Source organism: Salmo salar, chromosome ssa07 (assembly GCF_905237065.1).
Source record: "Salmo salar chromosome ssa07, Ssal_v3.1, whole genome shotgun sequence".
Taxonomy (NCBI): domain Eukaryota; kingdom Metazoa; phylum Chordata; class Actinopteri; order Salmoniformes; family Salmonidae; genus Salmo; species Salmo salar.
This window is the reverse complement of record NC_059448.1, coordinates 53643998-53660689: the sequence shown is the minus strand read 5'-3', so window position 1 is coordinate 53660689 and position 16692 is coordinate 53643998. Positions and strand designations below refer to the sequence as shown.

At 42.8% G+C, this 16692-nt stretch overlaps 1 protein-coding gene and 1 long non-coding RNA gene across 7 annotated transcripts; one reads left to right on the top strand and one right to left on the bottom strand.

Annotated features, from left to right (window-relative positions):
* Positions 1-25: 25 nt before the first annotated feature.
* Positions 26-16528, bottom strand: LOC106608920 (mesoderm-specific transcript homolog protein). Of its 5 annotated transcripts, none has more exons than XM_014207134.2 (12): positions 16194-16506; positions 15656-15848; positions 13567-13646; positions 13205-13282; positions 12773-12909; positions 12482-12540; positions 10824-10864; positions 10645-10715; positions 8749-8850; positions 8254-8330; positions 4393-4456; positions 26-788 (listed from the first exon to the last, which is right to left on the bottom strand). In XM_014207134.2, exons 2-12 carry the CDS (start codon positions 15807-15809, stop codon positions 671-673), a joined length of 981 nt encoding a protein of 326 aa, XP_014062609.1. In that variant the 5' UTR covers positions 15810-15848; positions 16194-16506; the 3' UTR covers positions 26-670. The 5 variants fall into 5 exon arrangements, with proteins under 5 accessions (XP_014062609.1, XP_014062612.1, XP_014062611.1 ...); XM_014207137.2 differs by having other exon boundaries at positions 16122-16194; XM_014207136.2 differs by lacking the exon at positions 16194-16506 and adding an exon at positions 15973-16168.
* Positions 9573-14205, top strand: LOC106608921 (uncharacterized). Of its 2 annotated transcripts, none has more exons than XR_006770677.1 (5): positions 9573-9767; positions 11609-11656; positions 11743-12051; positions 12147-12934; positions 13130-14205. It is a non-coding gene; the product is annotated as an uncharacterized lncRNA (long non-coding RNA). The 2 variants fall into 2 exon arrangements; XR_006770678.1 differs by lacking the exon at positions 9573-9767 and adding an exon at positions 10366-11534.
* Positions 16529-16692: the final 164 nt, after the last annotated feature.

Below are 16692 nucleotides of genomic sequence, written 5' to 3'. Positions count from 1 at the left end.
AATGAGTCTTTTGTGGACTGAAGTGTTAGCTTTATGGAAAACGACTTTTATTTCTAGAAAGTTGACCTTTAAGTCAGTGCTGTATTTCCTCCATCCAGAATGTAGAAATCATATCAAAATTATTTTCCTTGGGATGCAACCTGTTACAAATGCGCTTCAACCTTACGAATTACATCAATTTGTCATAAACAACAAATAGATTATACCCCAAAGATGAGATTACCTTAGGAAATCTACTGGAAGCATGAAAGATCACCCATGTCCCTATAGCAGTAGTTGATCCATGTAGTACTGTCATTTTGTTCATACTGAGTAGCAGGAATCTGTCGAACTTGGCTTGGTGCTTTGATGACAGACCAGGAATGGATTCAAGATTACTGTGTGTCATATCAGCTATGATTCAATGTGCACAGTTCTCATCCAGGTTTTTGTTCATGACTGACCAAGTCAGGGCTGAATCTTCACAACTTTTTCCACAATGGGAGATGTGAAGATTTGTGTTCATTAGGCACCAAATAGAAGAAAACACTGAAACGGGGCTGAACTCCAATAAATGCATATTTTTGTTTTCCTATTGCAAAATGTTTTAACCTTCCCGTTGTGAGCCCAAATGAACATGACCCAGGTTATGCTCGCAGAAGTTCAGATGGTCTAATTCTGGTGCGTTGGCTCAGAAGGCGTTGATGAAGCTGAAGTAGGCGGTGAGGAAGCCAGCAGGGTCCTCCAGCTGGGGATAATGGCTGATGTGTTCATCCAGAACCGACACAGTAGACCTCTGCACCAGTTTCCTGAAGGACAATGACAACATCGGGTTGGGAGGGACAAGAGGACATATTCATACAAAAGGAATACTTGCGTTCTGTAATACCCAAATGAATGATGGGGGATATATACAGAAACCCAAATACTTTGTCTACTACTGTATATACAGAATTTAAGCATTTGTCTCGGGGCTTTAACCAATCAGTTCCGGTTTAGCCGACATCCGCATAGTGGTGGAATTGCATTAGAGATGTCAAACACAAGCGGCTCCTAGCATTATACCTAAAGCGCACGTTGCCATTGGCTGCATGGAGTCACATTTATAGAAATTCCATGCAGCCTTGTTTACAATTCCAAACACTGGAACGTGAGATCTCGCTACAGCGCCATTAGGCTGATAGAAATGATTTTCAATTTGAGCGACATTTCTATATAGCCTACACTTTCTCGTTCTGGTCAGTCACCTTCAATCGAGTCAGACGGGGGTTCAAATCTTCCCTTTAGTTCTGCATAATTGTGGTGCCTTACATCAGTCTACAAATCCCACACAACTCACGGCCAATGGTGGTGCATTTTCTTGATTCACAATTAAGGTTCAAGTCTCTTTTCCCTCTCTGATGCTTTGGATTAAATGTTGAGTAACTTTAAAGTTCAATATATATATATTAAACTTCACACACATACACATTAATATATATATACTGCTCAAAAAAATAAAGGGAACACTTAAACAACACAATGTAACTCCAAGTCAATCACACTTCTGTGAAATCAAACTGTCCACTTAGGAAGCAACACTGATTGACAATAAATTTCACATGCTGTTGTGCAAATGGAATAGACAACAGGTGGAAATTATAGGCAATTAGCAAGACACCCCCAATAAAGGAGTGGTTCTGCAGGTAGGGACCACAGACCACTTCTCAGTTCCTATGCTTCCTGGCTGATGTTTTGGTCACTTTTGAATGCTGGCGGTGCTTTCACTCTAGTGGTAGCATGAGACGGAGTCTACAACCCACACAAGTGGCTCAGGTAGTGCAGCTCATCCAGGATGGCACATCAATGCGAGCTGTGGCAATAAGGTTTGCTGTGTCTGTCAGCGTAGTGTCCAGAGCATGGAGGCGCTACCAGGAGACAGGCCAGTACATCAGGAGACGTGTAGGAGGGCAACAACCCAGCAGCAGGACCGCTACCTCCACCTTTGTGCAAGGAGGAGCAGGAGAAGCACTGCCAGAGCCCTGCAAAATGACCTCCAGCAGGCCACAAATGTGCGTGTCTGCTCAAACGGTCAGAAACAGACTCCATGAGGGTGGTATGAGGGCCCGACGTCCACAGGTGGGGGTTGTGCTTACAGCCCAACACCGTGCAGGACGTTTGGCATTTGCCAGAGAACACCAAGATTGGCAAATTCGCCACTGGCGCCCTGTGCTCTTCACAGATGAAAGCAGGTTCACACTGAGCACATGTGACAGAGTCTGGAGACGCCGTGGAGAACGTTCTGCTGCCTGCAACATCCTCCAGCATGACCGGTTTGGCGGTGGGTCAGTCATGGTGTGGGGTGGCATTTCTTTGGGGGGCCGCACAGCCCTCCATGTGCTCGCCAGAGGTAGCCTGACTGCCATTAGGTACCGAGATGAGATCCTCAGACCCCTTGTGAGACCATATGCTGGTGCGGTTGGCCCTGGGTTCCTCCTAATGCAAGACAATGCTAGACCTCATGTGGCTGGAGTGTGTCAGCAGTTCCTGCAAGAGGAAGGCATTGATGCTATGGACTGGCCCGCCCGTTCCCCAGACCTGAATCCAATTGAGCACATCTGGGACATCATGTCTCGCTCCATCCACCAACGCCACATTGCACCACAGACTGTCCAGGAGTTGGCGGATGCTTTAGTCCAGGTCTGGGAGGAGATCCCTCAGGAGACCATCCGCCACCTCATCAGGAGCATGCCCAGGCGTTGTAGGGAGGTCATACAGGCACGTGGAGGCCACACACACTACTGAGCCTCATTTTGACTTGTTTTAAGGACATTACATCAAAGTTGGGTCAGCCTGTAGTGTGAAAAGTAAAAAAGTATTTAATAAGATTATTTCTTTCATTCAGATCTAGGATGTGTTGTTTAAGTGTTCCCTTTATTTTTTTGAGCAGTATAGATTTTTTAATCTAAATCCTGCAGTGGCTGAGTGGAATTGTCACCGGCTTGCAGAGCAAGATAATGGTTCAAAACCCGAGTGGTTCTGTAGCTAAGGTTATAGCCTCAATATATCCTCCTGTGTCAGAAGGCTACAGACCGACAGGTACAAAGAACATACTTGTTCTCTGCTTTTTCGGACTACGACGTCATGGTAGATGGTGGCATAAGAGAAAGACGTCTGCTTCTCAGTGGAGAGGTTGTGGGCTCCAATCCAAGCAGAGGCCATGGGGAAAGACTTGGCAGGGACTGTAAGATATTCTGGGGTGGTAATTAGCAGTGCGAAGCATCGGTTGGAAAAATGGTGAGAGAGTCAAAAGAAGGTTCTATCCAGATGGTCCAAAAGAAATGATCAAACCGGACAAGCTGAAACGCCAACAACTGACACGGACTGACATGGTGGTGGAGGAAGGTAGCAACCGAGAGGGGAGAATTGAGTAGAGTTCAAGGCAAGCAGAAGCAAAGACTAAACAGTATCTTTTTTCAAGATTTAACCATGGTGTTTCTGGTGAATTATTGCATAACCATCTGCATTTATATCTGAATACAGGGACCATGCCCCCTCTTCTGTCCTCTTCGCTCCCCATCTCAGAGATGAAGGGCGGTCCTCTTCAATCCAGGACTGGGATTCCAAGCAGCAACCTCATCTGTGTGAGCCAGGGAGCATCCACCAGCGCCACAGACACCTTCACACTAACTAGGAAACACTTATTAAAAAGGTAGATATCTGAAGAGAGTAGGTTTATGTTAAAAATGACATTGGATGGGATTTGAACCCATTACCTTGGCGATGCAAGGCAGTGACAATTACTGTTAGTAAGATAAAATACTCTGACAAAGAGAGTGCATTTAACATTCTACACAACCTATGGACTGAGCTTTGAGCCCAAAAATACTTCTACAATATACTTTCTGTCTGTCTGTAGGGCTTGAATACCCTTTCTGGTATTTTTACAGACATTAGAAGGAATGCACAGGCTTGTGCTCCAACAACAGGAGAAGAGGTACTACCTTATGTACCTTACGACAAAAAAAAGGCTCGGCACGCCATAGAAAGTGTATTGTATTAAATTAATATCACGTTTTAGACGTCGACAAAACCGTTTCAGTTGAATGCCTTCAGTAGTACAACTGACTAGGTATCCCCCTTTCCCTTATTTGAGACAGGAAAAAACAGGAGTACATTGTGCCTCAGACACTAACCGTAAACACCACCATCATGTGGTTGTACATGATACTACAGCTCTTCATATGGAAAGACAGCATTTACCATGCAATCTCAGCCCTAGCAAAACTCATTGAATATTCCTACACTCACAAATGTAACTACCCAATGCAAGTGAATGGCAATGACCCAGTGCATGTGAATGAAACTCTCACTAACACCTTAAATACCTCAATGCATGTCAATAGGATAAGACTATGGAAGAGGTGCACTTACTGGTAAAGGAAGATGAATTGGGGGTGAGGGTTGACTGGATCCAGGGGTCCATAGATCATATGAACTGAAAGACAAGGAGGTAGAGAGATGACGTGGAGGAACTTGTTCTAAAAAACCCAGAAACTATAATTTTTTTGCATTCCAATGACAGGCTAGTCAATTAGTATCTAACTAAATCCACATGCCTTCTCATAACAATCAAATGTTATAATGCATCTAGTGATGACAGACCGAAACACTTTGCAGTGAGATGTTGAACAGGATTCTATGGGGATGGGGACCATGTGTAGTAGGGAGGGAGAGAGGTGTGGATCACACCGATCACGCCACTACCAGCTAACCTTAATGGGGCACAGATGGGCTAATAATCTCCTGGGAGGTATTAGTCTGCGCTAAGTAGCTTAGCCTCACTGACTGACTCGCTGGTCATCTCATAGTCTAAACCAGAGGGGAGTTTTACCGTTTACAGTCACTGTACAACAGCATTCAGAACTTCAGTGTACTAACTGACATGGCACTGTAACTTGTTTTTGTGCAGTTTCATAGTAGGCACAAACCAACCTATTGCAGGAAATCAACATCAACGGATAGAACAGCAGTGATGGAGTTGAATGAATGACAGACAGTACATTATCTTAACTTCCTGCCATTGCCCTTCTGTCATTACAGTACCTTCAGAAAGGATTCACAGTCCTTGACTATTTACACATTTTGTTGTTTCAAAGTGCGATTAAAATAGGTTTGTCATTTTTTGTCAACGAACTATCCAATATACTCTAATGTTAAAGTGGGGGGAAAAATAAAATGGTAATGAAAATAAACAGTAATATATTTGGATAAGAAAGGAATTCAACCCCCTGAATCAATACATGCTATGATCACCTTTGGCAGTGATTACAGCTGTGAGTCTTGCTGGGTATGTCTAAGAGCTTTGCAAACCTGGATTGTGCAATATTTTCCCATTATTCTTTTAATAATCTTCAAGCTCTGACAAGTTCGATGTTGATCATTGCTAGACAGCCATTTTCAAGTCTTGCCATAGATTTTCAAGACGATTTAAGTCAAAACTGTAACTAGGCCATTCAGGAACATTCAATGTCATCTTGGTAAGCAACTCCAGTGTATATTTGGTCTTGTGTTTTAAGTTATTGTCCTGCTGAAAGGTGGATTTGTCTCCCAGTGTCTGTTAGAAAGCAGACTGAATCAAGTTTTCCTCTAGGATTTTGCCTGTGCTTAGCTCTATTCTGTTTTTTTTATATCCTAAAAAACTCCCTAGTCCTTGCCGATGACAAGCATACCCATAACATGATGCAGACACCACCATGCTTGAAAATATGAAGAGTGGTACTCAGTGATGTGTTGGATTTAGCCCAAAAGTAATGCTTTGTATTCTGGACAAAAAGTGAATTTCTTTGCCACATCTTTTGCAGTATTACTTTAGTGTCTTAACAGGCTTCCTTATTTTCACGCTGTAATTTAGGTTAGCATTGTGGAGTAACTACAGTGTTTTTGATCCATACTCAGTTTTCACCTATCACAGCCATTTACAGTGGGTGAAAAAAGTATTTAGTCAGCCACCAATTGTGCAAGTTCTCCCACTTAAAAAGATGAGAGAGGCCTGTAATTTTCATCATAGGTACATGTCAACCATGACAGACAAAATGAGAAAATGAATTTATTTGCAAATTATGGTGGAAAATAAGTATTTGGTCACCTACAACCAAGCAAGATTTCTGGCTCTCACAGACCTGTAACTTCTTCTGTAAGAGGCTCCTCTGTCCTCCACTCGTTACCTGTATTAATGGCACCTGTTTGAACTTGTTATCAGTATAAAAGACACCTGTCCACAACCTCAAACAGTCACACTCCACTATGGCCAAGACCAAAGAGCTGTCAAAGGACTCCAGAAACAAAATTGTAGACCTGCACCAGGCTGGGAAGACTGAATCTGCAATAGGTAAGCAGCTTGGTTTGAAGAAATCAACTTTGGGAGCAATTATTAGGAAATGGAAGACATACAAGACCACTGATAATCTCCCTCGATCTGGGGCTCCACGCAAGATCTCACCCCATGGGGTCAAAATGATCACAAGAACGGTGAGCAAAAATCCCAGAAGCACACGGGGGGACCTAGTGAATGACCTGCAGAGAGCTGGGACCAAAGTAACAAAGCCTACCATCAGTAACACACTACGCCGCCAGGGACTCAAATCCTGCAGTGCCAGACGTGTCCCCCTGCTTAAGCCAGTACATGTCCAGGCCCGTCTGAAGTTTGCTAGAGAGCATTTGGATGATCCAGAAGAGGATTGGGAGAATGTCATATGGTCAGATGAAACCAAAATAGAACTTTTTGGTAAAAACTCAACTCGTCGTGTTTGGAGGACAAAGAATGCTGAGTTGCATCCAAAGGACACCATACCTACTGTGAAGCATGGGGGTGGAAACATCATGCTTTGGGGCTGTTTTTCTGCCAAGGGACCAGGACGACTGATCCGTGTAAAGGAAAGAATTAATGGGGCCATGTATCGTGAGATTTTGAGTGAAAACCTCCTTCCATCAGCAAGGGCATTGAAGATGAAACGTGGCTGGGTCTTTCACCATGACAATGATCCCAAACACACCGCCTGGGCAACGAAGGAGTGGCTTCGTAAGAAGCATTTCAAGGTCCTGGAGTGGCCTAGCCAGTCTCCAGATCTCAACCCCATAGAAAATCTTTGGAGAGAGTTGAAAGTCCGTGTTGCCCAGCGACAGCCCCAAAACATCACTGCTCTAGAGGAGATCTGCATGGAGGAATGGGCCAAAATACTTACAGAAAACGTTTGACTTACAGAAAACGTTTGACCTGTGTCATTGCCAACAAAGGGTATATAACAAAGTATTGAGATAAACTTTTGTTATTGACCAAATACTTATTTTCCACCATAATTTGCAAATAAATTCACAAAAAATCCTACAATGTGATTTTCTGGATTTCTTTTCTCATTTTGTCTGTCATAGTTGAAGTGTACCTATGATGAACATTACAGGCCTCTCTCATCTTTTTAAGTGGGAGAACTTGCACAATTGGTGGCTGACCTCAATACTTTTTTGCCCCACTGTAACTCTAACTGGTTTAAAAATCCCAATTGGCCTCATGGTGAAATCCCTGAGCGGTTTCCTTCCTTTCCATCAACCGATTTAGGAAGGACACCTGTATCTTTGTAGTGACTGGGTGTACTGTTACACCATCCAAAGTGTGATTAATAACTTCACCATGCTCAAAAGGGGTAATCAAAGTCTGCTTTTTTTATTTTCTTCATCTACCAATAGGTTTTCCAATGCCTTCTTTGCAAGGCATTGGAAAACCCCCCCTGGTCTTTGTCGTTGAATTTGTGCTTGAAATTCACTGTTCGACTGAGGAACCTTACAGATAATTGTATGTGTGGTGTACAGAGACGGGGTAGTCACTCAAAAATCATGTTACCACCATTATTGCACAAAGAGTTAGTCCATGCAACTTATTATCTGACTTGTTAAGCACATTGTTATTCTTGAAGTTATTTAGGCTTGTCATAACAAAGGGATTGGGGTATTGCGTGTAGATCAGTGACACAAAATCTACATTTAATCCATTTTCAATTCAGGCTGTAACAACAAAATGTGGAAAAAGTCAAGGGGTGTGAAAACTTTCTGAAGGCACTGTAGATCTCTTAAATAATTATGAATAGATCCTCATATCTATATGAGATTATATAATATTTTGTTTTCATTCAGTTATCAAAGGTTCAGTCATAACTTGAGACACTCTTGTGTAACAGACTTCACATAAACCGGGAATTGATGTTTCAATCATTGCTCAGCAACTAGACAGACAGTACTCACCAGGGATGAAAGTGGAGGTCAGAGCACCAACCCATCTGTCTCGGTGCTCATCCCTCTGGTTAATAAACTGCAGGATACTACGAGGAGAAGGGAATGCAATCTTATTACCAATTAATCACAGATCAATCAGTCAATCACTTTTATCCATCACTGTATAGGGAGAAATGGGAAACTAGCTTATGTTAATAAATTCAATCAAAAGAAAAGTACAAGGGTTAACAACACAATCTATGCAGGTGGAAACATTTTTCTGTTTATATACAGTATGTTATCATTTAGATGGAAAATGTGCACATTTATTCAGTGCAATTTGGTTGGGTTCAAATTATAATTTTTTTAATCAATTTCTTTCACCTATGACAATGTATCAAATAACCCAAAATTTGACTAGCCATTTTAGTTTGAAATGAGTCAGAGACCTGTCTTGTGACTACTCTATTCCGTATGTATAGGTATTTGACTAGTGAGGTCCGAAAACAGTGTATGGTACAGTACCTGTCCATGACCAGGTTCCCATCATTGAAGCGGACCCCTGTCCACATGTCCAACAACTCAGCATCTGTGGGCTGGGTGTATGGACCAAACACGTCCCCGAGCCTGACCCGAAACCAAGAGTAAACTGGGTAAATGCTACATCTTTACAGTACATTAAATATGTTCACTCAAACTCAGTTGAATGCTGGTTAGGTAATCCTCCATGTTTTCACTCAGTTTGATTCGTCAGCTATGCTTTGCAGCGAATATAAATACCTTCATAACATTTAAATAAAATATGTTCATCTTTGAAACAGTAAAATGGTCGAGGGGTTTATAATTTAACTGAATGGACATAACTAGAGCTGTAATACTTGTGCCTAGTTAACTTGCCATCAATGTTCTTACTGTAAATATGTTATTGCAGTTATTGCGGATAGTCATTAATATAATAGTTCGATTCAAACGTTTACATGCTCTGCAAGAATGATTTCTCTAATTATGTTTACATGGACACGTTGAAAATCAGGTTACCCGATGGCACTCTGACAAATGCAGAAAATCGCCAATCAAAATAAACGTTCTACCACCGCGACCACGTTATTTTTGGGAAGCATATTTGACATATAAAGCTTGTATGCGAAAACTACTTCTGAAGCCGAAATCACAGAGAAACGCCGTCAAAATGTGTGTGCGGGAGTAGAGTGCGTCAATTCACATACACAGCATCGCATATGCCAATTTAATGGTCAATACATAACAGTTGTTTTTGCTATGTGCCCTTGTGAATTATTGTTGTGTGTTCCTTTAGATTAACCTTTTGTCCTACAGGAGCCACCGTACATGCCTACTCTAAACAGTTATGTTAGCTCACGAACGTAAAAAGTTATTGCTAATACACCTGAGCAGGTTTTAAAGAATTAATCTTGTCTCATTCGTTCTACACAACAGTATTCTCTCTTGAAATCAGAATTCCTCGACATTCCCAGCCCCTAGCCTGCCTAAGCTAAGTTATATGCCTGTGATGGAAATCAACATAGGTAGGCATAACGTTCGTTTTCAAATATGCATTATTTGGCACTGGCAGTTAAATTTAACACTAAGGGTGTGTTCATAAATTCACTCTAGCTGTACTTCGATTTCAGAGCGCTCTCAGTGTGCCAGAGCGCAGAATAATTCAAGCATTTACAAACGCTCAACACCTATTGACTATGGCCGGTGCGTAATTAAATTGTTGCCAGCATCACAGTCACCAGTGCTCTGGATAACATGAAAACAGCCAAACCAGCTCTGCAAGGGCGAGTAAAATGGTCAGAGTGAGGTTCTCATTTTTGTCTGGAAGTAACTAGCAAGCTAGCTAACGGCTTGGGTGCTTGACTGCCGTTGTGAGGTCAGAACGCTCGGATCGACCCTCCTCCTCCGCCAGAGCGTCCAGTGTGCGCTCGGAATACTCTGAGAGCAAAACGCTCTGAATTTACTAACGGACAATCTGACAATGCTCTGAATTTACGAACGCCCAGAGCGCACTCAGTGAATGTACGAACACACCGTAAATAGACACTTTGGGTGTGTTCGTAAATTCCATCTGGAGTGCCAGAGTGCGCTCTGGGCGTTCATAAACACAGAGCGTTGTCAGATTATAATAAACAGAGTAAAGTGTTTACATGACTATTGCATAATCTGCCTACTGCCATAACTTGTAACTTTAATATTGAGGTATGACTGTACATGTAAAGGTAATGTATTTCGCTGCAGATAATTCAAAATACACAATGAAAAAATATATCAATGACTGAGCCCCTTGCTGTAACCCTGTTAGTTTGAGCTCATGTGTCTGTTCTGTGTCCACGTTAAAGATTCAAGAGCTGTGTACAGTAGGAGGAAACGTATACAGTATGTGAGAACACAGGCATGTACCCTTTAGAGAACACCATGTAGTTGGTGAGACGGGTCAGCACTGGAGAGAGGAAGCTGGAGTCCTTGAGGAGCTGTGTGGGAGACAGCATGGCGATCATCCAACAGAACAACAATAAGCAGTCATAATGCCCAGAGAACAGTCAGATAATCCAGAATATCCACAGTAAATGTTGACTAACCTTCTGAAGGAATCTGGGATGGTGTGTTTCTGGGAATATGCCTGTTCAAGAAAAAATGTTTTTTACTTACATTAAATATTTCATAACCAAACATGGCAAGTTAACAGTAAGACAAAGGCTATCAAAGCAATATGTCACTTTGTCATGAAGTTGTTGACCGGTAATCTACTTTGTACACATATGAAGAGGTCCTTGCTATGATCCTTGGGGCGTTTAAAATGGTAGGGGTTTAGGGGAACAATGAAAAAATACAGTGGAACTGGCTTCGAGGTCCAGAGTTGAGTTTGAGGGGGTAAGAGTTTAGGGTAGGGACATCAAGGATTCCGGATAGCACTAACCCATAGGAAACTATTGCGGTATAGTGTGTATCACTCGGAGTAGAGGAATTTGTAAGAACACAAAATCACTGATTTGAATGAGGGGTTAAACCAAGGGTGAGCAACTCTGGTACTGGTGAGAAGCAGGGTGTGCAGGATTTAGTGGAAAAAAATAGTGAATTGGGCTGCCTGTGTAAATGCAGTCTTAGTAAAAAATAAAATAATAAATCGGACAAGACAGGTGAGTTTACACCAGCTGCCCATCATTGTCTAATCAGGCTCTGATTGGTTACAGGTTGTCTGCTAGACACAACATATAAATACTCTCAAGTCTTTTCTCCTCACTTCACCAGTACTGTTCATTGGCTATCATAGCTGCTAGTACTGGCTCAGGGTAAGATGGTGGCAAGAGCAATGTTACTTTCATCACATTGAGCATGTTGTTTAACGTTCAACCTCTGTCTGCAGGTGCCTCCTTGCTTTGTTGAGCTGTTCATTGCTCTCCTTATCAACAAGGTAAGAGCAACATTAAAGTACTGTTTGCTTGAATTGTTTTTGGAAGTCTTATCTGAAGTTAACATTTTAGTTTGTTCCTTCCCCAGTTTATAGGACTGTCTTTCTCCACCCTCTTCGAGCACAGCACTAGTCGTCTATGAGCACGGCACTAGTCGGAGCGACACTGACAAGCATATGCTGCCCCCCTCTCCTCCTGAGACTGGAGGCTCTATTCCCATTCCATACCGACTAGCTCGTGTCAGCTCCAGCAGAAACCAGCAGGTTCAGGAAGAGCCTGAAGCCTCCCAGAGCCTGGTGTGGAGTCTTTCCAGTGTGGAGAAGACCCTTTACTGCACCATTGGGCCCCCGGCTCTATCAAGATTCCTTGGCATGAGCAGAACAACCAGGAACCAGCAGTAAGCTTCTGATATCTTCTAGTTTATGTTCATGATTTCTTATTATTGACGCAACTTCATGAATAATCCATGTTTCTTGTTGGCTACAACCACAGTTCTTCCCAGGCTAAGGGTGGTGTCTGGTTGGAGTCTTCCCAGGGTGTATTTGTCTGGGTACCATCAGTACGGTCACTACATGGCTACTAGGTAAGGTTACATCTTTCAGATGTGTTGCAGCTTTAACACGTTTTATTTTTCTATTCCTGGCTCAGCAGGTCTGTATTAACCTGGATCCTGATATCATTTGGCTATGATGCTCTACAACTTTGAATAAGTTACTTTAAAAATGTTTTTGTCTGGCTTGCTTTGTCCATTTAAATGGTACATTTTACTTAAGTATGGTTTGTGCTACCTGTAGCCAATCAGGAAAAGGTCTGAAACTGTACTCTACCTCCATTGGACAGACAGAGGCTGTTGATGGTCAAGTGTCCAGTCCTGTTGTGGTCACTCCTGTGAGATGCAAAGATGGGATCAGTCGGGAAAAGCTATAACATCCACCATATTTCACCTTTCCTGTGTTGTTGGGTAATGGAAGGGAAATCACTAGACTATTGAGATGTAGACCTATTATGTTAGTGCTTTCAGTGATGAGGGTTCCTCCAGGATTGGCTTCCAAGCCCAACCTTGACCATTAGTGGGGGAAATACAAACTGGCAACTTCGTGCAGCAGTGCTGAGCTCACCTGTAGAGCAGTTCCAGGGCCACAGTGTCTCCATAGTCATGGGAGAGCAGGTTAACCCTCTGCTCCATCAGACCCAGGTGGGACACCAACGCCTCCACAACACTGGCCTGCTCAAAGATGGAGTAGCGGTGGGGCCTCTGTCAGGGAGAAATGTCAGTATAGGTGAGCACCTTAGCTAGAACAAAATGTGCCTATTTGGATAATTTATTTTTTTGTTAATGCAATTTTCCTTCTGGTCTACTTTCCCGTAGTCTATAGGTTAACATAACTTGCCATTCCTCAGTTATTGGCAATTGTTTGCTTGCTTATTCGTTGGCACTGTTTGTGGGTTAATGTGTACATTTCTCTCCCTGGTAGATTCCCTGGCATTCTAACCGATGCCTCAAAGACCGTTTCGCCCACAATTCAAGTCTGTCATAGCCTGCGACTCACAGGTTTGTCACTGAAGCCAAAACCAAGAAAGTCCAGAGCAATGACACGGTTAAAGCGCCGATTCAGGGGCTCCCATATCTGTAAGACAAACACACCTGGCATTCAGACACCTGTCCAGATACCTGGGTCATGTTCATAAGGCACAAAAAAGACATGAACCTAGGCACTACCTGACCTCCAAAAAGGGATGCTTGTTTTCATGTCCGGTTGCAAAACAATTTGCTACGGTGTGCCCTATTGAACATGGCTCTGTTCACAATATACCATCTGAGTGTGCAATAATGGAATAAGAATTATCCCAGCAAACCAATTGATCTGTGCATAACATTTTATAGATAAGCCCCTTTCTCTTATCAGCTTACCTTGTACCAGTCCAGGCTGGAGGTAGGGAAGCCATGGAGGAGAATGACCACATCAGAGCTGCCTACAGCACCATAGGTCTCTGGTAGAGGAAAAAGTAAAGCATACATTGTTCATCACGTACCATGAAAATGTTACATGGGTCAAAGGGATAAAACTGGTGCTTGGAACTTGCCATTGTAAAGTGCAAATGATGACTGATCTAAACATGGGCTCTAACTTGTAGCAGTCCAGACTGTTCCCTGTACTGATGAAGGCGCCTCTAGATGACTACAGTAATCTGCATCTCTAATGTAATGAGATGTTTCTTTATTCCACCCACATTCATGTGACAACTGGACAGGTGAAAATAAATGCTTTCCCCGCTCCTGTCAATTAAATGTGCTTTATTGGCATGACTTAACAAAGTACATATTGCCAAAGCTTACTTTAGAGATTTACAATATTAACATAATTAAAATAATATTGTCAACGTGACAACAATAATCAACGGTCAAAATAACCATACAGTGAATAATAACAATGGCATAGAGGACATGTGTGTGTTGGTTGGTTTGTCAGACACTGTCCCTCATTTTATGGCAGGCAGCAATGTAGTGTGCTGCCAACCCACAGCTCTCTGCTTCCTCCCCCAACAGGATGGGTAGCCTATCTTCATCAGAGAGGTCTTTGAAACCTTGAATAAGGGTTTCAAATTTGGGGTAATTACACTCAAATTGTTATTTTTTTTGACATTTTGTCAGGAAATGCAGCTCTGTCTCGGGTTTTGCAGTGGTTGCACAGCCTTTCCTCTACAGGGAGCCAGGTTTTCCTGTGTCTACCCTTCTCAATGGCAAGGCTGTGCTCACTGAGCCTGTACTTTGTCTAAGGTTTTGATCAGTAACCATGGTCAAATAGTTTGCTGTGGTGTACTGTCGATTTAGGGCCAGATAGCACTGCATTTTGTTTTGTGCTTTGTGTTTCCCAATAAGTAATGTAGTTCTGTTGTAATTTGGTTTATTCTGATTGGATGTTCTGGTCCTGAGGCTTCAGTGTGTTAGTAGAACAGGTTTGTGACCTCAGCCCCAGGACCAGCTGGATGAGGGGACTCTTGGCTGTGTAATAAAGATAATCTAACGTTTTACCTAATGATATATAAGGAGGGCATTTGCACAACATGTTTCACAACAGCACACAACAAAATTCCAGAGACATATTGAGCGACCAACTGATACCAATCACGACCACACCCAGAGACAGATGGCTGACTTAAGCCCTAGCCACACGAACTGACCACTGGTGTAAAGAACAACATTCCATGAATATCGCAAGCACCCAGACACGAATGACCAGAAATACACACACACACACACTTAGGTGTGTTGGACTCCGAGGACAAAGGACACTGCCAAGGGCCAATGGGAAGTCGACACCACCTGGAGAGTGGACCGTCCCTCCACTCATCGACCAGTCAGGAGAGCGGACCTACTAGACTCAACGTCAACACACTGTTATTTCATTGTATAAATTGGATGTACACTATGTTTCGGGGCTCTCTTCTGCTAGTTCCCTATGAGCTAAACGAAGGAGTCCGTGCACGCTCAGCCAAATATCTTTGTCTCATAATAAACTGCCTTACTATAAAGTGAATCCACCTGGTACAGCGTCTTGACTTGGTCTCCTTCTCAAGTAATTGATCATCAACAGCTGTATCAAAACTTAATTGCTCTTGTTTTTAGTTTGTATTATTAGTGGATATTGGCCTAATTCTGCCCTGTGTGCATTGTTTGTAGTTTTCCTCTGGACATGTAGGTGAATCTTACAGAACTCTGCATTCAGGTTTCAATGGGGTGTTTGTCCTATTGGGGGAAATCTTGTTTTGCAAGTGGACCCCACACCTCGCTGCCATAAAGTGCAATTGGTTCAATGACACATTCAATTAGTCTTTAAAGATCAGTACAGTGCACCACTATCAGGTATGTGCAGGGGATAGGGAGATGGATTCATAAGCAAGTTACATTTCAAACGTATGATGTTTGGACGTATATAATCTGAATCAAATGAGAAAACACCCTATCCCTCCATTCTACTCTTACTGATGCCAAATCTTACCTCTGTAGAATATATTGTTGCTCCTGAAAGTGAAGAATGCTCCGGCAGAGCGCCAGGTCAGGAGGGCTGGAGACAGTTGGGGAGGAGGGATGTGCAGGTAGACCGCCAGCAGAGGAATGCACAGCAAGCCCACAAGAAGCCACCATTCCCTCATCTTTCCTTAGGTAGGAGGGCCGGTCTCGCGTTCCGCACTCTGGAATATACGGATGAAAACCACACTGGGGTGACGGTATGACATTTAATCACCCTTTCACATGAATGGTCTACAAGTGCCAGACCTATTGTGTGATACTGTCATGTGACACCCCGCTACTTACTGTCTATTCATACATTCTTGAAGCAACATAGTCGGCAAAACTAGACTTTGGAATATCGTCAAAATAGTGGGCTACATGTTAACGTCGCGGTCTCCTTGCAACAATAGGCTATGCTATCATTCTGTTTTAAAAATAAAGCATTAGCCTACCTCTTGGAAATGGGTCAATTCTTAAAACTAAAATAACACTTCCGCCCGGGGCACTGTCAGTGCTGTACTTACCTACAGCCGAGTCGCGGTTCTGTCATTCCTATGTGCTCAGTGCGTCCGGGTCACCTGGGTAGGTTTCGAACCTTGGCCCAGTGCACTGCATTAGCGCTGGGTCGGGGAATTGTATTATTTTGTAGTGTAGCATGGAGGATTGCCAGGGAGCTGAGCGCTAAATCTTCAGGAGCCATCTGTCGGTGTGGATGTCCAATAAGCATGCCAATGATACATGCCACCCGTTCCAAATGTCCACTTTCATGTAACACACCATATACTGATTTGAATGAGTATTACAATAAAAATTACACTAGGGAAGGCTACTCATAGCATGAATCAACGGAACGGTAGTCCAGAGGGAACGTAAGTTACCTTACTGATTATCAGTGCCATAATCAATATCCCTAGCTGATTATTAAAATGAGACAAGGCGAATGTGGTATATATGATTAAATTATCCTATATTTTTCTTCTCCATGCATGAGGAAATAACCTATTTGCAGCCATCCAGTGGACG